General features: G+C 52.5%; 1 protein-coding gene across 1 annotated transcript; it reads right to left on the reverse strand.

Moving 5' to 3' along the window:
• Positions 1–262: 262 nt before the first annotated feature.
• UBAC1 (UBA domain containing 1) lies at positions 263–27,876 on the reverse strand. The gene is made up of 10 exons (XM_049896026.1): positions 27,523–27,876; positions 20,675–20,795; positions 19,405–19,478; positions 16,163–16,270; positions 14,815–14,917; positions 14,378–14,486; positions 13,412–13,634; positions 5,873–5,959; positions 5,049–5,187; positions 263–909 (listed from the first exon to the last, which is right to left on the reverse strand). Exons 1-10 carry the CDS (start codon positions 27,658–27,660, stop codon positions 794–796), a joined length of 1,218 nt encoding a protein of 405 aa, XP_049751983.1. The 5' UTR covers positions 27,661–27,876; the 3' UTR covers positions 263–793.

Here is a 27,876-nt window from a genome sequence, read left to right on the forward strand (position 1 = left end):
CCAGGGAGGAGAGGGAGGGAGGAAGGGGGAGTTTTTGCTTAAGGGGTACTGAGCTTACGTTCACGGTGTGGAACGGTTTGGAAAGGACAGCAATAATGGCCGCACAACTCGAAGAACATGATCAATGTCACTGGTTTAAACGTGTAGAAATCCAATCAGCGAATGTTTCGTTGTGTGTATTTTCACTACCATAAAAAAAAAGCATACGACTTGTTCTTTGTGCACTAAAATAATGCTAAGACAGAAAATTGGAAAAAGAGCAATTGTTTATTAAAGAAAAATCACCTATGAAATACTCTACTTAAATTAGTATGTCTGATATGAACACTTTGAGTTGAAACATGCCTTCTTTCATACAAGTGGATGCTAATGTAAACTCCTAAGGTTGGATTCAGGCAGCCTCCGGGGGCGGCGGGGAACACTCTCTGGAGAGGGGCGAACATTCAACTTCCTAGTGAAACATCGGTCACTTTTTGTAAACACCGTCAGATGCTAAAAACGCAGACTTACAAACTACCATCATAGAAGGTTTTTAAGCAGGAAGATTAAAAATTGGGAGCAGATGCCACCTTGAGCAGTCCAGACAAGGCTGGGAGGGAGGTTTCCGCAGCCCCTCCCTCCTGGCCCTTCTCCCCGCAGCACGCACCCTCAGCTGAGCTGAAGGGTCTCTGCAGCCCTTGGTTCTTCTGTTACCAGTGAACCCCCCAGGACCTCTCGCCCGGGGAAGCGGTGAAGAAGCGCCGGCTCTGAGCCTCCACCGGTGGCCACTGCAGCAGGGAGCAGCTAGGCAGCACTACGTGCGGTTCAGGGTCTGGAAGATCCTGGAGATCTGCAGCATGACAGGTCCTGTTTCAGGGTCGTTCATCCACTGTGTGCTGTTGAGTGGGTTCTCGAGCATGTCTTCAAATGCTGTGGGGAGACAGAGCAAGACGGGCTAAGTGGCAGCCGCTCTGCAAGCTTAGCCACGCACCACGTGGACCACCTTCCGCTCCTCGAACTTAGCCACACATGTACACACACGTGGACCACCTTCCGCTCCTCGAACTTAGCCACACATGTACACACACGTGGACCACCTTCCGCTCCTCGAACTTAGCCACACATGTACACACACGTGGACCACCTTCCGCTCCTCGAACTTAGCCACACATGTACACACACGTGGACCACCTTCCCCTCCTCAAACTTGGCCATGAACGCACACACGGACCACCTTCCCCTACAGCTTCCTGAGTGCATGCACTCGGACCACCTTTTCCTACGGCTTTATAAGCATAGACGCAGACCACCTTCCCTACGGCTTTGTGAGTGTAGACACAGACCACCTTCCCTACGGCTTTGTGAGTGTAGACACAGACGGCCTTCCCTACGGCTTTGTGAGTGTAGACACAGACGGCCTTCCCTACGGCTTTGTGAGTGTAGACACAGACGGCCTTCCCTACGGCTTTGTGAGTGTAGACACAGCCCGCCTTCGCTACGGCTTTGTGAGTGTAGACACAGCCTGCCTTCGCTACGGCTTTGTGAGTGTAGACACAGACGGCCTTCGCTACGGCTTTGTGAGTGTAGACACAGCCCGCCTTCGCTACGGCTTTGTGAGTGTAGACACAGCCCGCCTTCGCTACGGCTTTGTGAGTGTAGACACAGACGGCCTTCCCTACGGCTTTGTGAGTGCATGGCTCACACGGAAACCACTTATGCGTGGCAGTCTTCACTCCTGAGATTCACCCAGCTGTCCATGTCTGAGCCGCCCATCCAGCTGGTGAGGCGGGTGTAACTGGCTGGCCCACAGACTCTGAAAAGCGACCTGGCAACAGCAATCAGGAGCCTGACAGCCACGACCTGTGACCAGCTATTGCATCTCCAGTCCCCTCAACAAAATCACCAGGTGCAGAATGACCAGGGCAAAGGTGCTGCTGTAAGACAGACTGGAAAAACCTAAACGCTCAGTCACAGGGAGATGGTTAAAAACCAGCACGTTAAAAGTTTAACTAAGCACTTATTCAAAATGATAACTTTGATTTTCTAAACAGCTCTACAAAACTATTTCCCCAGAAAGCAGAGGTGCCTTCTGGCCAAGCAGCCGGGCCGCCCACGCACGCAGCAACATGGAGGGCGTGTGCAGGGGTCGGCTACTTTACGCAGGGGACGCGGCCTTACACAGGGCCTTGTCACATGGGCAGACATTGAACCATGTCAGGAAAGTGGCACCATGTTCACAGGCCTCGCGACAGCACGTGGCACAGGAATCCACTGCTACTCGGGGTGGAAGAAGACCAGACCAGCCTCAGTGCACATGTGACAACAGGCTTTAGCTGGGCTCACGGGTGACAACACCCAGCCCTAACAGTCCCCTGGAATTGTTCTCATTAAAACCCTCTGAAACCAGCTTAGGAAGCCAGAAAGATTACCACCACTGACCACTCTGAGAGGGATAACAACAGAAGGTCCCAGACAGAACAGAAGAAAAATGTAGAACAAAATTCAAATTCAAAAAGAGACCAGGCTTACTGATCTGACAGAGACTGGAGAAACCCTGAGACTATGGCCCCCAGATACCCTGCTAACACAGAACTGAAGCCATTCCTGAAGTTCACCTTTCAGCCAACTATTAGATAGGTCTATAAAACAAGGAGCCCTGATGGGTCATTGGTTAAGAGCTTGGCTGCTGACCAAAAGACGGACAGTTCAAATCCACTAGCCGTCCCTTGGAAACCCTATGGGGCAGTCCTACTCTGTCGTATAGGGTCGCTATGAGTTGGAATTGACTCAAAGCAATGGCCTATAAAACAATAACACCTGTGAGGAACGTGCTTCTTGGAACAACCAAGTATACAAGACCAAATGGGCATTGCCTGCCCAAAAGCAAAGGTGAGCAGGCAAGAAAAAAATCAGACGAATGGAAATGGGGAACCCGGGGTGGAAAGCGGGAGGGTGCTAAAACATTGCGGGGACTGCAATGAATGTTACAAAACAATTCGTGTATAAATTATCAAATGGGAAACTAATTTGGTCTATAAACTTTCACCTAAAATGTAAAAAAAAAAAAAAAGCCCGAAAGAGAAGCCAAAACACAACTTGGTCATATGAGAATGAAACAGAATGGAAGGGTGGCACCACAGACCCAGGAGACAAGAAAGGATGGCCCCCAAACAGCGCTGGGACCCTGATCCCATTTCCTCCCAACAAACGCCGAAATGAACTCCGAAGGATGGAAGGATTGAACCAGAAGATACAAAAAGGTGCTACATGGGACACCACGGACAACTGTTCATCTGAAGAGGGACTCTCTTTCTGCATGTCTTAACTTCGACATCTCAAATATGTCCCTGTAAAGATGGCGTCACGGCATCGGACCTCCTCGAACTTCAGAAGGGCAGGGAGTCACCGTCAGCATCAGCCCAAGGCTGATTCCCACGAGGCAGAGGTAAGACGCACCTCCTCTCTCCGACCTTCTCTACCAGCTCGGACACCAGCCGTTGCCCCCGCAGCACTCTCTGTGTCTCTGCTGGGTTTGCTAATTCACTGCAGTGGCCACGCAGAACTCACAGACCGCACCCACAGTTGTGGGGTTTATTAGGAAGCAACAGGTTACAATTTAGGATCAGGAATGACTCAGGGTGCAGTTCTTTGATCAGGACAGCTTTCCCTCAGCTGTGCCCGCAGGCAGGCCTCTTTTTGGCCCTGGCCCCTAGGCCTCTGCCCAACTCGGTCAGGTGTTGTAAAGCTCCTTAGCTATACCAGTAAGTGCCCAGCAGCACCCCACTCTGCCAGCAAGCCTCCTGCCCAAAGCCGCTCAGCTCTCTCACTCCGTGGGTCAGCACACTCACTGCAGGCCCTTGTTAAACCGACCAATCCCTCGTTAGGGTCCCACCCCCCCAAGAGTACCATGTGCGTTATTTGCACAGTTAGCAGGCTGTCCAATCCCTTTAGCGAGCCACAAACACAGTATTTACATTGCCCCACCCAATCAGCGTGCGGGAGTCAGAAGACCACGCATGGCGAAAAGGGCCACATGAAGTAACTCACCGCACTGCGGTCATATAAAATCACAGAGCTACCTTGCCCCATTAGAATGACAGTGATCAAAACAACAGGTGCTGGCACGGTCGTAGAGAAAGTGGAACTCTCATCCACTGTGGAAAAAAAGTTAATCATAGAACTACTGCATGAGCCAGCAATTCCGCTACCGGGTATATACCCAGAAATGAAGGCACGAATGCACACGGAAAGCTGTACACCAACGTTCCCTGCAGCACTATCCACAACAACCAAAAGGTGAAACAGCTGAAATGCCCACCAACAGGTGAATGGATAACCAAAATGTGGCCTGCAATGGCATACTCCGCCGTGAGGAGAAACGAAGTCCTGACGCATCCTACGACACGGATGAACTCAGAAAACGTGATGCTGAGTGAAGTCGGTCAGCCGTGAGAGGACGAACACTGTGAGTCTCACTTACATGAAACATCTACAACTGCAGAGACAGAGATGAGGTTATTAGTGGTCACCAGGGGCTGCAGAGTCCTGGTGGTGCGACGGTTAGGAGCTCGGCTGCTGACCTAAAGGTTGGTAGTTCGAACCCGTGCAGTGGCTCCAAGGGAGAAAGACCTGGGATCTGCTGCCATGAAGATCACACCCTAGAAAGCCCTCTGGAGCAGTCCTGCCGTCACACGGGGCCACCACGAGTCAGCACCGACCTGACGGCGCCCGACAACCACCCAGAGGCTGGGGAGACTGGGAAACGGAGAGTTCGTGCTTGAAACACTGCTGCATGCGTACCTCACAATAAAAACAAACAAATGGCCAAGAAGTCCGATACAAACACAAGCGTAAAAGTCTAACCCCATGTTCCCCTCGGACAGGTGAGCCTGTGCCCTGATGCCAGGGCCCCACAGTGGCTTAGGCAGGCACAACACTGAAGCACACCGAGCTGTACGGGGGAGACTCCCCGCACACAGTGTCACCAGCACGCACTCCACCTGCCTGTCAAGGTCAGGAACCAGCTAGCCACGGGCCCGCCCTGAGCCGTGTGGAGGACACGCACGTACCTAGTAGTGTCTTAGGGTTGGTCAGGCCCAACTGCACCACAGGGTTGTCCAGGATGGCTTGGAAGAGGGGGCTATCGGGGTCCATGCCCTTGTCCAGCTCCTCAGGGGAGGGCTTCCGGTCTCCCAGCAGCCACTCACACTGCAAAGGCGAGAACGTCAGAGTGGCAGTGAGTTCCTTCCCGGGACACACCGCGAACATCACACTGCCCGCCACCGGCCCCAGCCTTTCCATTCACTCCCCGGGTCTCCAGGACTTCTTCTAGCGTGAGAGATGGCCACGTAAAAACACACCCAGGCCCAGGCTCAGGTGACGTGAATGTCTGAGCTGGCATCCTCAGCAGCCCTGGCACCGCCATTCAAAGGCAGTACGACTTCTCCAGCCCCACGGCGCAAGGAGAGCCGGCAACAGTCCCAGACACCCACAGGCCTGTCCCTGCGGAGCGGCCCCGGGCAGGACGGAGTCATCAGGACAGACCCAGCAGCTAGAGCTGAGCCAGCTGAGTCATCGAGCAGGTGGCACAGCAAGCCCACTGCCAAGTCCAGCCCAGCAGACTGCCCCTTAGAGGCCAGTGTGTGCTTGGAGAACAGGAGCCAGCAAGCACACAGAAAGAAACCACACACGCACACATGAACACGGGACGTATGCTGTTTTAGGAAGAGAGAGCCCAGAACTCTCTCAGCCAAATAACGCATTTTTAGGATTTTGACTATTTGAGCCCTCCACCCTCCTGTGCTGCTTCACAAGCAGAAGAGCCGAATGCACATGAAAGCCGCCAGGCGTGCAGGCACTTGTGACGGGACTCCGACCAGGGCCGCGTACTCACGGCCGCATTCTGCTGGTTGTTGTTCACTCGGAGAGCGTCGATCACCTCCTTCTCATCAAACCCCATCTCCATCAGGGAAACAACGGCCTAAAGCAGAACCACACACCCCATTCAGGGCCACGCTCAGGAAGCCAGGTGGCAAACCTCACCAGTCAGGCATCTGGTATGGGGTTGAGCTGCTTCTCATTACAGCATCTTAGCGAAAGGCATTTTAACATAACATCACTGGATTTTCTGCCTCAAGATTATGTTTCCTGACTTCCAGCCAATGTGGCGCCATAGACAGAAGCACCATGCCATCCCTCCACACCAAGGACTCGAAAAACTAAGCGAAACAGGGACAAATGTTATTCCTGGAACCTGAAATGCCAAATGAAAAGAGATCGATCTCAGCCAAGCACTGAATGGAATAAGAAACTGGCAGAGGATGGAGAGTGAGGAGAGATACATGTGGAGGGCCCCATCAGCTAACATAGCACGGATCCGCCGTCTTGGACGCCAGCTGGGGATGGGCAGACAGGGAGCACAGGAAAGCAGCTTTGAGGAACTCCCAGCAGAAGACAGAACACCTGGTAACCAGTGATACACGCTTTCCCACTCCCATTCTTCCCGCTGCTCTACCTCCAAGCTTCTTAGCTGGCTACAGTGGCTCAGTCAGCTGGGAAGAAGTACAGCGTCCCTGCCACTTGGATTTGCCCCACCCAAGTCTGAGATCAGCAGACAGGGAATACGGGAAAGCAGCCTCACCAAGTTCCCAGCAGACGACAGAGCACACTGTAAAAAGCCACATATGGCTTCCTAGCCTCCCACCCCACCCTTGGCCTCCTCTGCTTCCTGCCAGCTGCAGTCTCCTGGCCAGCAGGCAACTGCTTTGGCCTCAGGCTGCTTGGATTCACCCTGCCCACACTGGCCGGGCACCCGAGCTGGTATTTGTTCTTTCTGTCTCTTTTGGTTTCTTCTGTGGCTCCTACCACCTCCCCCTCCTTCCTCCAGAACACCTAGCTCAGTGCACCATCTTTCCTTCTTGAAAGGCTGTGAAGCCGTGGTCAACTGGGGAACCACTCCCCCGGCCTGCGACACCATGCTGGTGGGCGCCCTGAGGCTTTTTTTCCTTGTTTTGATTTGTTTTACTTTGTTCTGTTTGTTTTTTTCTTTTTGCAGCTTGGGACCCCCTTCTAGCCGGGCTGCACTGCACAGCTTAGGAGCCACTCCCCCAATCTGCAGAGCCTCGTAGGTGGGATCCTTGGGAGCATTTCTTTTTTTCTTCTTTCTCCGCTTCTCTCCTCTTCTCCCCGCCCCTTTCTTTCTTTCCTCTCTCTTTTTCCCTTTCTGTCTGTCTTCATTTCTCAGTTCTCGTCTCTCTACACGTACCTTCTTTTCCTGTCTCCTGAATACCTGGTGCTATGTGACATCTATCTATACCCCCTCTAGCCAGGCTATACTGCGCAGCCTGGTAGCCACTTCCGTAGTCTTAGCAGCTCCACTGGTGGGACCCTGGGACTCTTTTCTTTTTCTCTTTTCCAAATTCTTACCTAGTTTTTTTTTTCTTTCTTTTCCCTTTCTGCTTTTCTCCATTTCTCGGCTTCTCATCTCTCCAGTCCAATAGCAAGCTCCCTTAGCACTTTTTTCTTTCTTTCTTTGCTTTTTGGCTCCTGTTTTTCTCTCCTCTCTCTCCTCTTTCCCACACCCCTATTAGCTCCACATATCACAACCTCACCCCTCCTTCCTGCACCATGCCCTGAACATTACACCCCCAAGCAGCACAGGGAAGGCCTACTGGAACCTGCCCAGCACTGATTCCTGGCTCCCCGTTGGCCCTAGTATGTGCCACAAACAACCCATCCCAGCCCCTCCCCTTCAGCTGGACCTCCCCTGCTGTATCATAGCTGAGTGACTGGCCCTGCCCATTGGACAAGAAGGTGGAAAGTAGTGTGACTACAGATGAGCAAACAAAGAACACACAGCCTGCCTGCTCAGACATAACCAAATATAACAAAAAGGCAGGAAAAAACAAACCTACAATCAAGAAACAAAGACATAACTACTGAATGTCCTGAAGACAGCAGATAATATCAAAACATATTAAAAAAACAAGACAGGATGGGTCCAGTAAGTATCCAAAATAAAACACCAGATGACTTTCCAGTAGAAGTTAAGGCACTAGAACTACCTGACAGGGAATTCAAATCTCTAATATTCAGAGCAATCCAAGAGTTGAAGCAAAAAGCAGACAAAAATGAGGAAAAAACAGATAAATTTTTGGAAAAGGCAGGCAAATTCATGCAAAATACAGACAAAAAAATACAACAATTCAGGAAAGTAATACAGGAACAAAATGCCAAAATAAATTCACAACTAGAAATCATCCAAAAACAATTACAAATCCAAAAGATAAACAATAAGATTTCAGAAAATGACAGTATCGTAGAAGGGCTAAGGAGCAGGTTTGAAACGATGGAAGAGAGCATCAACGAAATTGAAGACAAATACTTGGATACAACTCTGTTTGAGGAAAAATCAGAAAAAAAGAAGGAAGAAAAATGAAGAAACCCTGGAAATTATGTGGGATACAATCAATAGCAAAAATTTGTGAGTGATCGGAGTTCCAGAACAGGGAGAGAAAACGGAAAACACAGAGAGGATCATTGAAGAACTGCTGACAGAAAACTTCCCTAACATCATGATGAAAACCTGACGATCCAAGAAGCTCAACAAGCCCCATATAGGATAGACCCCAAAAGAAAAACACCAAAGCATATCATAATCGCACTCGCTAAAACCAAAGACAAAATCCTGAGTGGCTTGAGAAAAAAAAAAAGTCACGTACAGAGGAGAAACAACAAGACTAAACTCTGATTATTCAGCAGAAACCATGCAGGCAAGAAGGCAATGGGATGACACATATAAAATCCTGAAAAAAAACACTGCCAACCAAGAATAATATACCCTGTAAAACGTTCATTTAATTACGATGATGAAATTAGGACATTTCCAAATAATCAGAAATTAAGAGAATATATAAAAACCAAACCAAACTAACAAGAATTATTAAAGGGAGTCCTTCGGTCTGAGAACAAACAACGTCAGACCACAGCCTGAATCTAGGAAACAAAATTGTACCCACCAGATACCAACCTAGGAAATGAACTCTCAGGGACTATCCCAAACCAAAGCAATTGGAACAGGGAACCAGAGAGGTTAATCTATAAATGACAACAATGTCAGAACAATAAAAGAGGCAATAAACAGTATAGGTATAGAACTCTTTAATGAAAAGGAAGGCAAGGGCGATATCAATAATAAACTGGTTCAAACCTAGGAAGATAGGGGTAAACTTCAAGGAAACCACAAAAAGAGTTAACAAACTTACTCATCAAAATAAAGAAGAAAAACATAAAGTCTCAATAAAAACAAAAACTACAAAAACAAAAGAAATGAAAAAGAAATCCACAAACAAAAGGAACTTAGCACAGGACATTACGCTGAGTGAAATAAGTCAATCACACAAGGACAAACGTTGTACGAGACCACTACTGTAAAAACTCATGAAAAGGATTCCATAAAGAAAGAAACACTATTTGATGGTTAAGAGGGAGGGAAGGGGTGGGGATGGAAAAACACTTAATAGACAAAAGGTAGATGGTAACTTTGGTGAAGGGTAAGACAGTACACAACACTGGGGAAGCCAGCAAAACCTGTACAAGGCAAGGCCATGGTAGCTCCAGACACATCCAAACTCCCTGAGGGACCAAACTGCTGGGCTGAGGGCTGTGGGGACCATGGTCTCGGGGAATATCTAGCTCATCTGGCATAACAGAGTTTATGAAGAAAATGTTCTGCATTCTACTTTGGTGAGTAGTGTTTGGGGTCTTGAAAGCCTGTGAGCAGCCATCTAGGATACTCCACTGGTCTCACCCCTTTGGGAGCAAGGAAGAATGAAGAAAACTAAAGATACAAGGGAAAGATTAGGCCAAAAGACTAATGGACCACTTCTACCACGGCCTCCACCAGACTGAGACAAGTACAACGAGATGGTGCCTGGCTACCACCACTGACTGTCCTGACAGGGATCACAATAGACGGTCCTGGACAGAGCTGGAGAAAAATGTAGAACAAAATTCTAACTCCAAAAAAAAGATTAGACTTGCTGGCCTGACAGAGACTGGAGAAACCCTGAGAGTATGGCCCCCGGACACCCTTTCAGCTCAGTAATGAGGCCAAAGATTGAACAGGCCCATGGAACAAAACAGGGGCAGGGACTGGAAGGCAGGAGGGAACAGGAAAGCTGGTAATAGGAAACCCAGGGTTGAGAAGGGGGAGTATTGACATGTCCTGGGGTTGTTAACCCATGTCATACAACAATGTGTGTACTAACTGTTTGATGAGAAACTAGTTCATTCCATAAACCTTCTCTAAAGTTCAATTAAACAAACAAACAACTACGTTTCCTTCCAGCTCTACTGAAACGTGTGTGGGCTTTCAACATTCTGCGCACTTGTTCCGGAGGCCAGGAGGTGTGCGGCTGTGGCCTGGCCTGCAGCACATGAAGGCAGAAGGTACATTCGAGGAGGCAGCTCCACAGGAGCCAGGTTGGGGGTGAAGGCCCTGCCCACAGGTGCACTGACCACGCTGCTACATGGGCAGCCAGATCACTTCCAACCCTCTCAGGCCTGTCCCCTGAAGTTTTGGATAAAAATGTCTTCAGCAACCACATGGAAACAGATTCCTGAGGGCCTTGGTATCCATGAACAAGCAGCATTGAAGAAAAGGCCACATACATAAATCTAACTTAAACAGACCAAACACCACAGTGATTTGTAAAAAAAAGGGGGGGAGGGCTTTATTCTGATTTTATCTTTAAAAAAAAAAAAGAAACTGAAATTATTTTTTTTAAATCAAATATTTAATAAAACTTAAGCTCCAATTGTAAACACATGTTAGTTCTTAGCGTGAACAAAGGACAGCCATCGATGTTCTGGGGAAGAACATGCACTTTCAGGACCAAAACCACGATAACAAGGTAAAAATATGTTCGCCTCACAGACTTCGCCTCATGGCCCGTTCTGCAGAAACATTTAACGGTTTCATCGGTTTTTCAAGGCTTCTCTTAATCCCTTGAAGCTCAGATCATTCTCTTCAGGTCCCCAGAAGCCGCTCCTGTTTCGACTTTCTCGTCACCGCTAACTGGCAAGTTCTGCCGGGTCCTTAGCTGTCAGTGGCTGTGTAGGTAACTCAGACGCCCCACGAACCCCACACCTGCTATGGGACACACTTCCACCCTGTGTCAGTGAGGACAGTCCATGTCTCAAAGATGTCCCGGGGGTGGCCACTAGGGGGATGCTGAACTGGACCCAGATTATACAGTGGCTGGTTTGGAGCCAGTGTTCTCTGCTCAGGGCCTCATTTGCTCTCCTGGGCCCCATCTAACCTAACCCCAGGAGCTCAGTCAGCGAATGCCAGAAGAGCTGGCTGTGCTGCAGTGTGTTATCTGAACAACGTAAGACAGCCTGGAAGGTCCTGCAATATCCAAGGACAGGACAGCTTTTTCCATTCGTCTCAATGAAAGCCATTCTGTCTCATTTCTGCCTTAGCCCAGAAAATGAACCCCCAATGCTTCCCAGAGGTTCTCCCTGGGAAGAAGCTCCCTGCCCTTCCTTCCGCTCTGTGGCGGTAGGGCTGTAACAGTCAGCGCCTGGGAGAGGCTCCTGCACCTCTAGGCCACAAGCTTCCTCTGCCTCTGCCCATGGCAAGAGAGGGCAGGCTGCACAAGGGCTGGAAAGGCCACCTGGGCTCAGTCCACGCTGTGCTCCCCACCAGTCTCTCCTGTGACACAGCGAACACTCTGATCCTGTTGGACTGCTGCTGATGTCACGCCTGCTACAGAAGCCACATCTGATAAGCCCTTCAAACCCTGGCATTCTCTACTACAACTGTTACAAGAAAAGAAAGTCTGTGGAATGTTTCTAAAACAGAAAAGGAAAGGGAAAGAACGGTAACAGAAAAGTATCTTAGGAAAACGACCATGTGAAGAGCGGTGAGAATGACACACGGTTAAGAGGACAATAAAAACACAAAACGCAGGTCCGGCACCTAAGGAAATGTGCAGGGCCAGGGCAACAAGCGCAGACCAGGCTGCGGAGGGTCAGACCCACCCAGGGATGCCGCCCCACCCTAACATGGGACCCAAACCAGACCCAGGCTTGGCTCCCAAAACATGGAAGACTAAGGTAAGGAGACAAACTCGCCGCCACACCTCGACCAGCTGAGTCCAATACGAGAACACCTCCAAGTGCAGAGCTGAGCTCACCGGACAGGGAGATGCTGAGGGGACAAGAGCAAAGCAGGGACAGAAAGCTAGCCCATCAGCACACGTGCAGAGAGAGGGCTGCCCTGGGGGCAGGGGCTCCGACGCCCCACGTAGACAGAAGGTGGACCTTGGGCCCACAGGAGGGAGGTCAGGACCGACACCCTCGAGTACGGCCGGGACCTGCAAAAGGTCTGAACAAGGACAGGCCAGAACAGAGTGTCCCAGCTCAGGCCCTGTCTCCGCAGGCAGCCCAGGAGCCCCACCGAGATGCACTCAGCGTCACCCGGGGACACCCTGGGCCATGTGGGTGCCCACCGCTGAACTCACAGCGGGACGTCTTAAACCCTGGGAAAACCATCTACGGCACAGTGAGAGTCGGGAGACCACGCCTGATCCGAGCCCTGAAGCCTTGAGCTAAGAGACCTGTAATCTGAAAGAAAATATAAGCACGTTTAGGACCATTCCGTATATAAAGGAAGGAACTGAGACCCTAGTAGAAGAACAATTCGGTACAGAAGGAATAGCCACAGTCAGTCACCGTGGAGTCGATCCCGACTCACGGTGACCCCACGTGTACCAGAGCAGAACTGCGCTCCGTGGTTTTTGGTGGCTGATTTTTCAAAAGTAGGCCATGAGGCCTTCCTTCTGAGGTGCCTCCGGGTAGCTCTGAACCTCCAATCTTTCGATTAGTAGCTGAGCGCTTGGCTGTTTACACTACCCAGGGACTCCAAAGAAAGAACGGAGAGATGTGAAAACATCAGCAATGTGGTAACAATGACAAGGGGTGTGGAAATGCACACTAACCTCAACTGGCCAGCTATACCACAGAGGAAACCAGACCCCAGGTTTTTAGACCCTGCAGACACCACAGTGAAAGGGTCAATGCCCGGGCAGTGGTCTCTCTCCCCATTCAGGGTGACTGAAGCAGCGAGAGACGCTCTAGTCTCTGCCCTCATCCAGCCCGAGAGGGGCCACAGCTCAAAGGGCACCAGAGATGACAGACGTGCCCACAAACCACTTACAGGGAATTACAGTCACCCGGGTTCACGTGAGTATAACTTAAGAATCCCAGGAGGCCTCCAGGCCTATCTGTAAGCCCTCATCCATCCAGCCTTGGCCAGAATGGTGGCCGACTCAGGCCTGTGGTCAGCCATGTGGCTCGGACTTCACCTGCACAGCGCAGCCTCAAGGGGAAAACAGCAACTCCACGCCAGAACTCCGAAAACACATACCCGCGCATCTGCCCGGAATTCCCTTTTCCTTCGAATCTTCTTGAAGACCTCCGTTAGCTCGTCTCTGACCTCCTCTTCTCCCTCACTCGTCCCAGTGGGTGCCTCGGTGGAGGTGGCGGTGGCCTCCGAGGTGCCTGGTGAGGCCTGGCCTGGTAGAGGTGTGTCTATGGTGGGGTCCTCTGCGTGCTCGATGAGCCACTCCATGGCCTGTGTCACTGACATGCTGCAAAGCAACAAGAGACTCTTTCCAGCACCCCAGGCTGGTGAGGGGGTGCCTCGCGATTCCTGTGCATGCCCCACAAAGATGCTTCTGTTTAACATCCTTTCTAGCGTTAGCCGGTGACAGCGCACAGTCAGACTCTTCAAATCATTTAAGGATTAAAACAGGTATATCTGAAGCACTGGCCCTGACTCAAACTACCCCACACCCAGGCCAGAACAGAGACAGCCATTCACTGGCTAAGCACAGGGACTTGAACATGTGAGGTTCACAGTAAGCTTGGGGTCAAAGCGAACAGGGTCCTAACCCGGGGAAGAGTGTGGCCCCCGGGGCTACTATAGATCTAAACAAACGATTCGCCACAGGGCACTGTATACGATCATACAAAGGACCTACACACGTGCTGCTAAAGAAAACTGTTAAAGGTAACAGGACACGTGCCTTGAATACGGGACAGAAAAGCGGTCCCTGTGGTGGACGTCCCTGCTACGCACAGGTTTAAACTTGGGTTCCTACAAAACGACAGCTGTGAGGGAACTCAGAGCCATATCAGAGCATCACCTCCCACTCAGCGACGTTTAAACTCTCAAAACCCCGAGATGTCGAGGGCAGCTAACCTGTGCACGTGCTGAAGGGCCCTCCTTAAACCCCACTCCTACCAGAACTGAGTCAGTTGGAGCTAGGGCGGCCCCCCCAGGAGTGGAGAGACCGGTGGCCACTGGTGCAGGGAGGGAGCCGGGACGTACTGGTTCAGCCGCAGGGCCTTTACGGCTCTGGTCTCTGGAAAGCCCATTTCTGTCAGCTGCCGCAGGGCGGCTTCATCTACTCGCTCCTCCTCATCCTCGTCCAGCATGGCTGTGGGCAAGAGACAAACAGCTCGTGGGGACTGGGCAGTGCCACGCCAGCTCCGTGAGGTGCTCTGAGTTCCCCGGGCCGGCCGCCCTGCTCCTGACAGTTCTCTTAAACTTCTGAAAGCGGAGATGCAGCCATCAGCTCTCACTAGCATAGACAAGGAATGATGGGATACGCAGTTCATGAACCTGCGTCACCCAAATGTAGAAAAGAAAGGGTTCTTCCTGCCCAGCTCCCATGCTGAGGGCCATGGGGACTCACAGGGTCTATAGGGCTGGATCAGTGGGGCCTGAGCATACAGCCCAGCCGTCGGCCTGAGGTCTGCACATACCATTTGCCTTCTTAAATAATTCAACGGCATCAGGGTTCAGTGCAAGCAATTTCTGAGCCACCTCGATGAGAGATACCAATATTTTCCGGAGTTCTGTCTGGAACTGCAGGGAAAGAAAAAGCAAGTAGGAGGTAATTCCTCTAGGTGCCCAACAAACTGTGTGACCCACCCTCCTGACCCAGAACTCTATGGCATTACATTGCCCTTTTGTTCCTGAAAGTCTGGCTCCACTGAGGAAGAGGGCGACAGTAGGGAGGAGTGACCAAACGTATCTCTCTGGGGCGGGGCACAGACCAGGCGGCCGGAAGGTTCTATCAGCACAGGCACCTGTGGACGTGGCCTGGGTGCCTGGCCTCCCAGAGGCCTTAGCTAAACACCACAGAGAAAGCCCACCCAGGGCTCGGCGCTAACTCTATGCGCTGGGATCAATCGTTTGTATACGGCCTTCCTCGACATGGTCTTGTACTCCTACAAGATAACTGGGGGGCGGGGGGCTATGCACATAGGGTGCTGTGGCCCACCAAGGGGACTGGGCAGCCTGCTAACAATCCCAGGAGCAGTGTGACCCACGGCCCTTTGCTCAAGGAGGAAATGGCTGGCCAGTAGCTGCTGAGGAAGCCGAGACCTCTCCTCTGGCTTCGCTGGAGAAACAGACCCCGCCTCTAATCTGACGGACCACACAGACCTACTCAGCCTTCTGTAACAAACCCATCTTCTCAACGAGAAGAAACCCTTTCACGGATGGGCTCCTGGCTCTGTGGACGGAGAAGGGGGATCAAATAGCTCTCCTGTCTCCCACACAAGCCACGGGCCACCAAGTGAAGTCCATTCTGCACGCAGTGTGACAACACACTGGGCAAAAACACTGGAGCCCGACACACACAGCCAAGGAGGGACAGCCTCTGCAGAATGTTTCAGAGATCCAAGGGAGAGCGGGGGCTCCTAACCCTGCTCTTAGATGAGGCCAGACTCAGAGACAGGCAAAGGCCAGCCCTCGGCCTCTATGACACTGCCAGCCTGTCACTCTGGGCCAGCCCAGGGAGCACCTGGAGCAGTTTCCCTCTAACTGAGAACATGCCATCCCAAAGTAATGGGAGACTTCGGATTTCTACACAAACGACAGTTTCTACCAAAACACTGGCAAGGTCCCCACAGTGTCGACCTTTTCATTCTTGCCTTCAAAAACTTTTTACTTTGAAATGATTTTACATTTACAGAAGAGTTACAGAAGCAGTAGCATTCCTGTATGCCCTCGCCCGGCTAACAAGCACTCTTCAGTGCCCTTGCGGGGCCCCGGCCACAGTGGCCGCGCTGACAGAGGGACAGCGCCCTCAGGTGGACCACTCACATCTCGCACGCTGGTCTGCACCACGGCCCGGTCCATGTTGTGGGAGGGCAGGTCAGCTGTTGCCTGGAATATAGCATCTCTGTCTGGGGCTGTCTGGTCTTGTTTCATCTGCGTGAAAAGGGGTGGGGAAGTCAGAAGTCACACAGGCGCATTCCAAGGCAGGTCCACGGCGTGACAAACAAGAGCTCTCGCTCGAGAAGCCTCTTCTCTACACGCGGTGGCAAACCCAATCTCTAGCCGGGAGCTGGAGCTATGCCCCCATCGTGAGCGGGGGGCCCCTTACATGCAGACGGCTGGACGTGACACACAGGCCACCCTCTCTCCCGCCTGACACCGGGAACAGCGTGCAGTGACAAGTGGAGGTAGAGAGCAGGCACCGTCCCTGGGGACCACGGCTGTGGCCGCAGGACACCACGCATGGGCCTGCACTGGGCTGGGAACAACCCTTCCTCCAGAGAAAAGCCCTCGAGACCCTGACCAGAGAAATCAGGCGAGCCCACCTGGACTTCTGACCTACAGAACCACGAGCTGAGAAATGAGTGTTGTTTCAAACTGATACGTTTGTGGCAATTTGTCAGGAAGCCACAGAAAGTGAACAGACTTAGAGGACGCCAACACGGGAGAAGCAGGAAAACGCAGGCTGTGCGGTAGGCGGGAAGGCAGCTGCCATGGGGGGAGGAGGGGCCCGGAGAGACATCTCCAAGAAGAAAGGAGTTTGCAGGTAACCTGATGTGTGACATTTTCTGAGGGGCTTATCAACTCTATGGAAGAATTTGGAAATTTGGGGAAACTTTTGTGATAAGCGTATAGAAAGCTAAGCAACAAAACACTGAGGCAATTATTAACTCCAGAAGAAAACAAGGCTACATAATAAAGACTAACCAAAAAAAAAAAATTGTTGCCATGGAGTCAATTCCAACTCATAGTGGCCCTCTAGGACAGAGCAGAACTGCCCCAAAGGGTTTCAAAGGAGCGGCTGGTGAATTCAAGCTGCCACTCTTTTGGTTAGCTGCTGAACTCTTAAGCACCGTGTCACCAAGGCTCCATAATAAGAAATAAGTCCGTTGCCATCGAGTCACTTCCAGTTGTTAGGCATTTAGCTGCTAACCAAAAGGTCGGCAGTTCAAATTGCCCCCCCCCCCCACTGCTCCTTGGAAACCGTATGGGGCAGTCCTACTCTGTCCTATAGGGTCGCTGAGTCGGAACTGATTCGACAGCATCGGTAGTGAAGAATAGGTCATCTCAATGCGCTGCTCACAGCAGCAAGCAGACGTACATAACGATTCTAACAGAGACGCTGAATCCTTCTTTAGCCAACATTAGGACCTCTCAAATTTGAAAGGACAGAGGGAGGGAAGACTGCGGAGAAGTCAGAGAGCTACCTCCACATCAAGAATAAGAAGGCAACAGAATCTCAAGCTTTAATTCAACCAACAGCGACACCCGCACACAAAGCAGAAACCCGGCCAGCTGAAGAGACAGTTAGGAGCTACAGACAAATGGTGCCTTCAGGGAGTGAGCCTCAGGGAGAACAGGACGATAAGGGTCGTTAGAAGACCTGTAGCACCGTTCGACTGTTCAATGTAAATACATGTGCTATTTTGATTTAAAAACCAAGAAAGCCATCCACACGTGAACTGATGCTTGACAATTCTGCTGCAGACCACACGTAAACGTTCCACTCTGCAGACATGTGAAGAGGAAACGCAGGTGCACCGCGTTGGCTCCCCTGTGTTCTGTCCTGTCCCAACTCCAGGAAGTGGCAGGCCGCTGGCCTTTAAGTCTGAATACCAGTGGTCACACTGTAATCTGAGAATTGCCTATCCCCACCCCTGCTCCGGGCACTTCTCGGAAACCGCACTTCTCGGAAACCGCCTGACTCGGGGCTGGGAAGGCAGGCCCAGATCTGCTTCTGGAGATTGGGGTGGGTGGGGTGGTGTGCCCGCGTGCACGCCCGAGCTGTGGCCCGGTGTGGCTGCAGATATGGCAACTGAAACCCAGAGGCACGCCTGCCTCACTTGTCCCAGATGAGACCCTAAAATAGCTCATCCTGCGATCCAGCCCAAGGGCCCAGCCCCGAGAGTTTGATCTTCTTTCTCTGGGGTGAACTTTCTCCCTAGAGCTTCAAAGCAGGAGTAAGAAACCGCCCTCTTGAGACCAGTAAAGAAGGAGCTGTTAAATTAACATACACGTCCTTTTACAAGAGCGCTTCTTTCTACCTGGGCACATGGAGCAGGGCTTGCTCAGAGCAGAGGGACTGCATTTGCCCACACGTGCCTTACCCTGTGACCACGGGCTTCACGAACATGTGGTCTGGTTCAGAGAGAGACCACGCCACATCTTACACTGTGCGCGTGAGCTTCGTAAACGAAGCTTAATAAAGAACGAGCTTTTAGGCCAGTTACTAAACAACAAACTACCCAGCTACCCTACACAAAACAAAACAAAACCTGTTGCTGTAGGGTCGATTCTGACTCACAGTGACCCCTCGTTACAGAGTGGAACTGCCCACAGGGTTTATGGAAGCAGGCTGCCACATCTTTCTCTCACAGAGTGGCGGGGGGCTTCGAACCACTGAGCTTTCAGTTAGCAGCCGAGCGCTTAACCACTGCACCACTAAGGTAACTAAATTAAAGGCAAGATGCAGATTATATAAGTCAAGCCACTAGGCAAACCCCAAGGGACACCCCCTCATCCTGGGAGCAGACGACACAGGGAACACTGCTGCTCGAGCCACTCGGTGAGTGTGAGCTGGTGCTTGTCGCCAAGTGTGGGCCAGGGCGACGTGGGGCCTCCCCTCCCCTCGCACTCATGCTCCTGCTCTGTGTGGTGGGCTTGGTGCTCTCAGGACAACCTCCTGTCAGAGTGATTTAGATACCAGCCGAGCCGGGGCCGGGGGGGGACAGGCAAATCCCCAGGGGGGTCTGACGGCAGCTGAAGGCATGAAACCCAGACTTCAGAGTGCGCTGGCTCTCCTCTGTGCGGTACCCAGAACCTGGTGTGACTGTGCGCTGGCCACATGATGGGGGCCCAGGAGCAGTGTCACCTAAACAGGCCCAGCCATGACAGAAAACTCCTTGCAGCCACGTCGACTGTAGCCAGGTTGCCATTCAAAAACTATGTATGGTGGGTCTGGGAACAACTGGAGTACAGAATGCTCCTTAAAAAGTAAAACATTAAAAGTCTCAGAAGTAGGAGACTTTTACCAATAAAGATCTCCAATTCCACATTTGGGAACTCACCTTTTCTTCCTCAGAGACATCGGCCATCTTCGGAAGTGGAGCTGGGGCCCGCTTTTTTATCAGCAGTAAGACATCTACAAAAAATAAGTTACATCTACCAAGCTGGCTGAGGCTTCACATCCATGAAACAGCAATAAGGATGAGAAATGACCGGGAACAAAAGGTGGGGTTCCCCGTGGCCCCTCTTCTACAGTCCTGAACTCATGCCCCTGGAGCATGTCCAGAGTAAGGTTCCCAGGCCTGACAAGAGCCAGGCTGTGGGCGACATGACCAGAAGGCACACAGGGTGCAGCCCTGACAACTGTGCAGACGGGGGGGACAGTCTCAAAAGTGGCATCATTTTAGTGGGCTCAGCTTGGAAGTCTGTGAGGCTGGCAGTTTGGTCGTGAACCTCAGAGCTGGAAATCTTGAGACTGGTTAGTCCACGTGTTCGTGTCGGCCCCCAACTCAAGGTGACCCCACGCACAACAAAATGAAATGCTGGCTGGTCCTACGCCATCCCCATGATAGGCTGTGCCCTGGACCATGGTGACTCCTAGGGTTTTTGCTGGCTGATTTCTGGAAGCAGATTGCCAGGCCTTTCTTCCCAGTCCGGCTTAGTCTGAAAGCACTGCTGAAACCTGTTCAGCAGCACAGCAACACGCAAGCCTCCCCTGACAGGTGGAGGTGCACCGACTGGTCTCCCCCACGGAAGGCAGGACCTCCCCACTGAACCACCATGGCACTGGCGGTCATCTCCCGCCACCGGTTTTGAGCCTGGTTGAGCGTGTTCAAGGGAAGTCTGTTCACACCTGTAGCAGTGTCGCGACAGATGACTTAAAGGGACCCCAGAATTCAAATCATCCCTCGAAGAAGACAGAGTGCTGAGGCTTCTCCCCGCGTGCCCTGCAGACACACAACCGGAAGCCATGAAGTGGACTGTGAGGACGTCTGACGATGCCGTCCAAAACCACCACAGTCACGACACAACCAACCTAAAAACAAAACCTCCAGAAGCTCCGGGGCCCCTGCCTTTGCCCTGAAACAGAATTAAGTTTGCGTTCAGCTTCTCTGAAGTCGGCTGTCTGTTCAGTTGTGGTTTCTGCCGCTTTTCACAAACTTTCCATAATGCAAACTTTCTTTTTTAATAAAGGAAAAATAAAACACTCTCAGTTGATCTGGTTTCCTTGCTCAAGTCCACTCAGGACGCTGACCTAGCGTTGAGGGGGCTTCACCTGTCAAGTCACCACCTCACAGGTGCCAACCAAGCTGGGCCGTGAAGTGTCCTTACCTTTATCTTGAACATTCTCTTCTAAGATAGTTTTGGCATCGTTCAGCACCCTCTCTGAAGCAGCATGTATTAACTTATGATGCGTTACACTCTTGGGGTCTTCTAGGTTCCCATGTGCACACTAGGGAAAGAAATCACATAAACATATTTCAAAATAAAAAATAAACAAATTGTAATACTCATGATATAGTACCTGACATCTCAAGCCACAGCAGGAATTCACCAGTTTTTTCTCTGAGAAATTAAAGCATAGATTAAACCAAAGAGCTCCTGTCTCAGTGGTGGAAGCCAGCAGAAAGCCTAACGCCCGACCCGATGGCCCCCCATCAGCTGCAGGTACTCCTGAAATCGGTTCACGGCTTTGATTGCAATACCCACTGATAATTAGTGGCAGCACGAATCACTTCCTCCATCTGGAAAAGGTCTGCAAAGTAATCTTTAGATAAAAACAGCACGTCCACTGTTTCCTGGTAATCTGACTCGTGCACGCGTTTCTCTTTCTTCTGCAGACACGAAGGGAAGACAGAGAGAGCCAGGAAAGAAGGCCGGTTAGTCAGCAGAGAGCAGGAGACTGGAACCAGGCCACTGAAACCCCAGCAAAGTCCCGGGAACGGCACTGAGAAACAGCTGCAGCTACAGACAGTTCCGCAAGGGGCCCCGCGTCTCACTCACCAGGGCCCAGGAGCCCGTGGTACCAGGGGAGGGGAGGGGAAGAGCAGTGGGGGCGCAGGCACCAAAGTCTCCACACATGTGGAGGGCAGCACGGAGCTGCACAACCAAACTAGGGGCACATCCCCCCCTCCACACACATACTACAGCTACCACGCCTCCCCCACCCTACCCTGACAGGAGCTCACAGATGGCCTGGGAACAGAGTCCAGCTCAATGCCACTGACTTCAAACTCTGGAGAGGAGCCAAGAGCAGACGGCTTGTGAGATCCCCTCCAAATAAGAGTCTGTTATGGATTGAATTAGGTTCCCCCAAAATACATGTTGTAAATCCTAACCTCTGTGCCTGTGGTTATAATTTGGGAATGGGCAGTCTTCGTTATGTTAGTGAGGCAGGATTAGCATAGGATATGTCTTGAGTCATTCACTTTTGAGACATAAAAGAGATTAAACAAGCCAAGTGAGCAAGCGGAGATGGGGGAAGAGAGGTGCTAAGCCACATGAAGACTGCCTAGGAGCAGAAGCTCAGAGACAAGGACCTTCCTCCAGAGCCGACAGAGAGAGACAGCCTTCCCCTAGAGATGGTGCCCTGAATTCAGAGTTCTAACCTGCTACACTGTGAGAAAATAAACTTGAATGTCTTAAAGCCATCCACTTGTGGTATTTGTTATAGCGGCAATGCATATCTACAACAGAGCCCTGGTAGCTGGCTGGCAGAGGACACTGGTTTCAGCCAGGTCCTCACAGCCGTCCACAGCTCCTGAGCAGACATCACCGCGCCTGGTCAGTTCCTTTCGTTTGGACAAGAGTTCTATGAACGCCCTGTGCGGACACCATTCTGCGTAGACCTCGCAGATGTGGACGGCACCATGACGGTACAGACAGCGACCGTGCCATCCCTGCCTGTGCGCTGGGCTCATCCTGAGCACCACCAGTCTGCTTCGATGTCCTCCTTTGTGCAGCATGGCCACACACACCACCACCACCCAGTTCACTGAGTGGCCAGGCACCAGGGACTGGTCACTGGCCTGCCGTGGCAGCAGCTCCAGACTGGGGCAATGTCAGTAGGCTGGGAAGCAGTAAGTCACTGGGACTCTGGCACCAAGAAGCTCCCTCAGGAGCTGAGGCACTGGGCTGGTCAGCGGGAAGCCACTCTGATCACTACCCAAGGCAGCCCTCCTCTCCCTGGCACTGACCCCAGCACCTTGCACAGGCCTGGCCACCAGTCTCTCAACAGCACTAACCACAGCTGGTCCCAGGCCCAGGGCCTCACTGGCGAGGGTGGGAGAATACACTGGGTCACACACAGGAAGAGCACCCCTTTCTCTGCACATCGGCAGTTAGGAAAGCCGCTGCTGGCAAGGGCAGTCTGCAAAATCCCTGCCTGGGGCTGAGAGTCCATGGCCAGAAGAGGCTGCTGGGCTTCTGCTCCCACCCCTCATCCCACTCTGAACCTGAATTTTATAAATACTTCACACTGCAGTCTATTCAGACAGGTGGCCACAGAGGCAGTGTGTAAATGCATACACACCTGCGGGTGCGTGTTCACTTCTTGGCTCATGGGGTACACACACAAACTGGGCACTGCACCCGAGCACTGATGAGGTACCTCACCTGGTGGCTGCAGTGCCACAATCAAATGGCCGCCAAGTCTTCTCCTCAGGTGGACAGGTGAGACAACAGGGGTTATGAGACACACACTGGACAAACTGTAACCCAAGTTCAGGAACTAAGTTTCTGCAAGATGACCACAAGGCAGAATGAAACTGTGCAGAGACCACAAGGAGAGAAACCTGCCAGGGATATCCTATGACCCCAAACGACGGGGCCACTGAGTCAACTGCAGCCCCCTCCCCCAGCCAGAATCTGCACTTGTATATGCCAAAAAACATTCCACAGACACTTCTGAGAGGGAGTACGAGCTGAAAAAACTATCGGGTTTAATTTTTTGTAACAATTTAAGCTTTAGCAAAAAAGCTTCAAAACGCAGAACAGGGAAATAGCTATTTCCTTGCTGTTACTGATTGCCTGAGGTTAGATTCTGGTTTTCTGAAGATAAGGAAAACAGCTGGGTGAAACTGCTCACTGGGTGCTAATACTTGTTACCTGACTCAGCACCTGAGCGGGGGGTACATCCTGGACCGAGCGGACTGCAGCAGCATCCTGGGATGTGACCCTAGGCCCAGGGCAGTCCCCAGTCCTGCCTTGGGTGGAACAGGCTACGTCTCAGGGCTCGGCACAGACCCCCTGGGAGCCCACCACCACCTTCCCCCTGCCGTCACCAAGGCCCGAGGAAACCAGCACACATACCACTGCAGTCCTCTCAGCAGGAGAGACACCCAGGAAGACGCTCTACCTCTGAACACTGGGGCTTTGAGACTGTCTCAGGTGTCCGATACTGCTGTAACAGAACACCACAAGTGGATGGCTTTAACGAACAGAAATTTATCCTCTCACAGTCTAGAAGTCTAAATTCAGGGTGCCAGCTCTAGGGGAAGGCTTTCTCTCTCTGTCAGCTCTGGGGGAAAGTCCTTGTCTCCTTTCAACATCTGTGGGTGCAGTGTTCCTTGGAGATCTCTATGTGTCTTGGCATCAATCTTCCCCTGGGTCTAGGAGGTACTCAGTGCAGGGACCCCCAGGTCCAAAGGACATGCTCTGCTCCTGGCTCTTCTTTCTTGGTAGTATTCAGGACCCCTTTCTCCCTGCTCACTGCTCCTGGCTTGCCTTTTCTGGTGGTAGTCAGGGCCCTCTTCTCCCTGCTCACTTCTTTTATCTCTTGTAAGATAAAAGGTGATACAGGCCACACCCCAGGGAAACTCCCTTTACATGGATCAGGGCTTCCTCCTGAGTAAGGGCACTGTATCCCACCTTAATCCTGCCTGATTAATGTAACAAACATAACCTAATCCTACCTCATTAACCACAGAGATTAGGATTTATATCACATAGGACAATTATATCAGATCACAAAACAAAATAGAAGACAACCACACAATACTGAGATTATGGCTTAGCCAAGTTGTCACACATTTTGGGGGGGTACACAATTTAATCCATGACAAACAATAACTATAATCTCCAGTAACCTAAGGTTGAAAACAGGGAAAAAGGATCACGAAGGCTTCAGGGGTAGGCATACATTCAAGCAAAACCAACAAGGCCCAAGACGACACCGGGTAGACCAGGTCGTGGAACGCCACTTCACCATTTGTGACAGGGCAGAGAACTGCCCTGGGCCCTGAATCCAACAATGGCTCTGCTCCCAGAAATGCTGGGTGCGTGTCCCCATAATTCCAACACCTGTAGCGGGCTAGCTCATCCGTCAAGTTCAGAACCCAGCCTGTGATGCAATTTCCCAAATGATCCCCAAATTGGCTCCTGAAGAGAAAGTCCTCGGCCGAGTGTAAACAGCACCAGGAGCCAAATGGGGGCACCGTGGTCTCACCGTGCTTTGTTCTCAGCAGAAGCTTCCAGGAAACTAGGATGCGGCAGCTGCGGACAAGCCTCAACACCACCCCGGCCACGGCCAGGGAGTCCCACCTCCCCGCAGGAGCAGTAACCTGGAGTCTGCTTACACCTAATACGTCTTTTGAAGATTCACCTCCATGGGATGGAGGAAACGGAAAGGGACTAGCAAGTGCCACGTGACGTTCTGGCAATTTCACGAATGTCTGCTACACTCAGAAGAGTGTGTGCCATTACAGTGGTAATTCTCTGAAAATCCTGGACCACCTATGACACAGGATGACTCACTCGGCCCCCTCCCCCTCTCCACGTGGGAAGCTAGAGACCACCAAGTGATCCCAACTGGGAAAAAATAAAAAGGGCAAGGCAATTCATTTAAGAGCTACAAGACTAGCCATCTCTTTACTATAATACACTCCCAGGAGTACTGTGGGGGGAGAACAACAACAAAAAAAACCCACACCCTCCCCCCTGCAAAGTGGAGGGGAAAGAGCAAGAGGAAAATAAAGCCAGCTGAAGCATGCACAAGGGGCACCTGGGAAGGCCTGACGCGACAGATACAGACACAGGAGAGGGGCCTCACTGCCTGCAGCAGCGCCACCCTCAGGTGGCATTCACACACACCACGTGGGAGTTCTCCCTTTCGAACTAATGCGTCTGACTGCGGCTGGGAAGAGCAGCTCCGCCTGCAGAACGGGATGGGCGTGGAGGTGGGAATGCTTTCTGGTGGCTCAGCTCTGTGCTTAGTAACTCAGGTCAGCTCTTCTGCTGTCAAACTCGCCTGCTGGCCAGAGCCTGCACACCTGGAGAGACTGCAGAATGGAATACAACTTCAACTTAGAGTAGGGTAATTCCCAAAACAGTCCCAGACAACGCATCTCAGCGCTGACCGCAGCAGCAGCCCCTACCGCGCTGGCTGCCCCGAGCGCTCCTGAGGCTCGCCAGCAAGCATCTGCGGATTGGTCAGGTCTTGCTCATGTCCTGTTCCCCTTCATACAACAACATTACAATGGTCACGGAAATCTGGGCCATTAGTGAGTTAGGCGACACGCCACACCAACTTTACTCCTGCCTTACTCAGCAGGTGGGTTTCTCGGGCCCATCCAGGGTCAACAGTTATGAACTGACAATGTACTTCCATTCTTTGCAGGGACCCGCCGTGATCCTGGCCCTGGGCGTGTGGATGCAAACCCTATCCCTGAAGTCCTAGGTGGGGGAGGACACAGCACGTCAGTGAGGTTTTTAAAAACATACACAACTAGACAACCAGTAACCCCTGGCTCTGACAGGCCTGAATGCCCAGAGAATCCCCAACCTTCTGCCTTAGCAATGTTTTGGTGGCCTTCTAGAAGCCTAAGCCACACTGACTGGGCCGGGGGGAAAAAAAAAAACAAGAAAGCGGCCAAAACCTACCTGCTCCTTGAGCACGTGAGCCTGGAGCCCCCTTGGAGTATTCCAGAAGGGGGCTTGATCATGAAAGCAGAGTGTTCTGGCCTGCCTCACAATGACAAAACCAATTCATGAACCTGACTCCAAAGAACTCTTGGTGGAAGCCCTGAGTATACGCCAACGGTGACGGAGAGCTTGGCAACGGCCACGGGTGGTGGCTGCACAAGACTAATGGAATCAACGCACTGACCTGCGTACGGAGCGAAGGACACGCTGACAGATGTCGTGTCGTATATACATTCACCACAATAGGAAATTCAAAAAGGACTCTCTGTGGTGGGTTGTCACCGTGATGCCGAACACGCGCTTGCACTTGGAGACAAACCACTGCTTTATCTTCGCCACACCAACTTCGCACACACGCAGATGCATAATTCACCCCGTGGAGTCCCCGTTAGAAACCTGCAGGCTCGGTAGGTGACCTGAATCCTGCTGAGGAAACCACTCCATCTTTCTTCCCCAGCGAGCACGTACAGTGCCGGCCTAATAGCAATGCAAAAGCCTTCGAGAACTAGTTTCAAAAATTCGTCACTTAACCAGCTAACTATACAATGACTACGTCACTGTGAGTAAACTTCAAAAAGGGGGCCCCCTTTCCTAGACTTAAGCAACTCGATGGATTGAAAGGGGCCAGGAGAGCCCCAGCGCGCCGGCGTGTGGGCAGGGCGCTATTTTCAGGGGCTGCAGGCAGAGGCACCAGTGGCCAGAGGCTAGCACAGCCCAGGCCACCCGAGGGAGAGCTCCAGGCAGCAGGCTCTGCGCGCACCGAGGGGCCTCTCTGCCACGGTTCCCTTCCCGCTTCAGCGTTACCCCCGGCTGGCGGGGAAGCCAACGAGAAGGCCACCAGCCTCCACCGCAGCAAGTAAGGGCGCCGCTGGGAGCCCAGGAGGGCCCGCTGCCCGCTGTACGTGGGCCTCTCCGAGCCTCAGTTTCCCGATCTGCACCTAATCCCGGGATGTGGGGTGTGCCTGCCACTGGGAAAGTGCTTCCCGAGCTCGGAAACGACCGTCTAGAAAGTATGGGTTTGTGGGGCGAGGAAAGCGGCCGGACGCTGCAGCCCGGCCGGCAGAGGGGACACTGCGGGGCACGGCCGGGGGTCGCTGCGGGGCACGGCTGGGGGTCGCTGTGGGGCACGGCCGGGGGGCGCTGTGGGTCACGGCCGGGTCGCGGGGGTCGGGGCACGGCCGGGGGTCGCGGGGGTCGGGGCACGGCCGGGGGTCGCTGTGGGTCACGGCTGGGGTCGCGGGGGTCGGGGCCCGGCTTACGTGCTTCAGGCAGCGCTCCTTGAGCTTCTCCACTGAGGTGTCCTCGGCCGCCTCCTCCAGCCACTCGGCGCCGTCGGCCGCGCAGATGTGCAGCCGCAGCACCTTGCCCGCGAAGATCTTCTCCTCCTGCACGAACATCGCGCCGCCGCCGCCTCAGGGGCCTACGCCCGCCGCCCAGGCCGTGAAGGTCACCGGGGCGGGCGGGGCGGGGCGGGGCGGGGCCAGGCCGGCGGCGCGCTCTTTCTTGGCCGCCGCCACCGCCCCGCCCCGGCTCCCGTCGGCCGGCCGCCCGTCACCAGACACGGCCTAAGCGGTCGCCTCGCTCCCGCCGCCACTGCCGTCGGGGGCGCGCTG

This window comes from Elephas maximus, chromosome 9, assembly GCF_024166365.1.
Source record: "Elephas maximus indicus isolate mEleMax1 chromosome 9, mEleMax1 primary haplotype, whole genome shotgun sequence".
Taxonomy (NCBI): Eukaryota; Metazoa; Chordata; class Mammalia; order Proboscidea; family Elephantidae; genus Elephas; species Elephas maximus.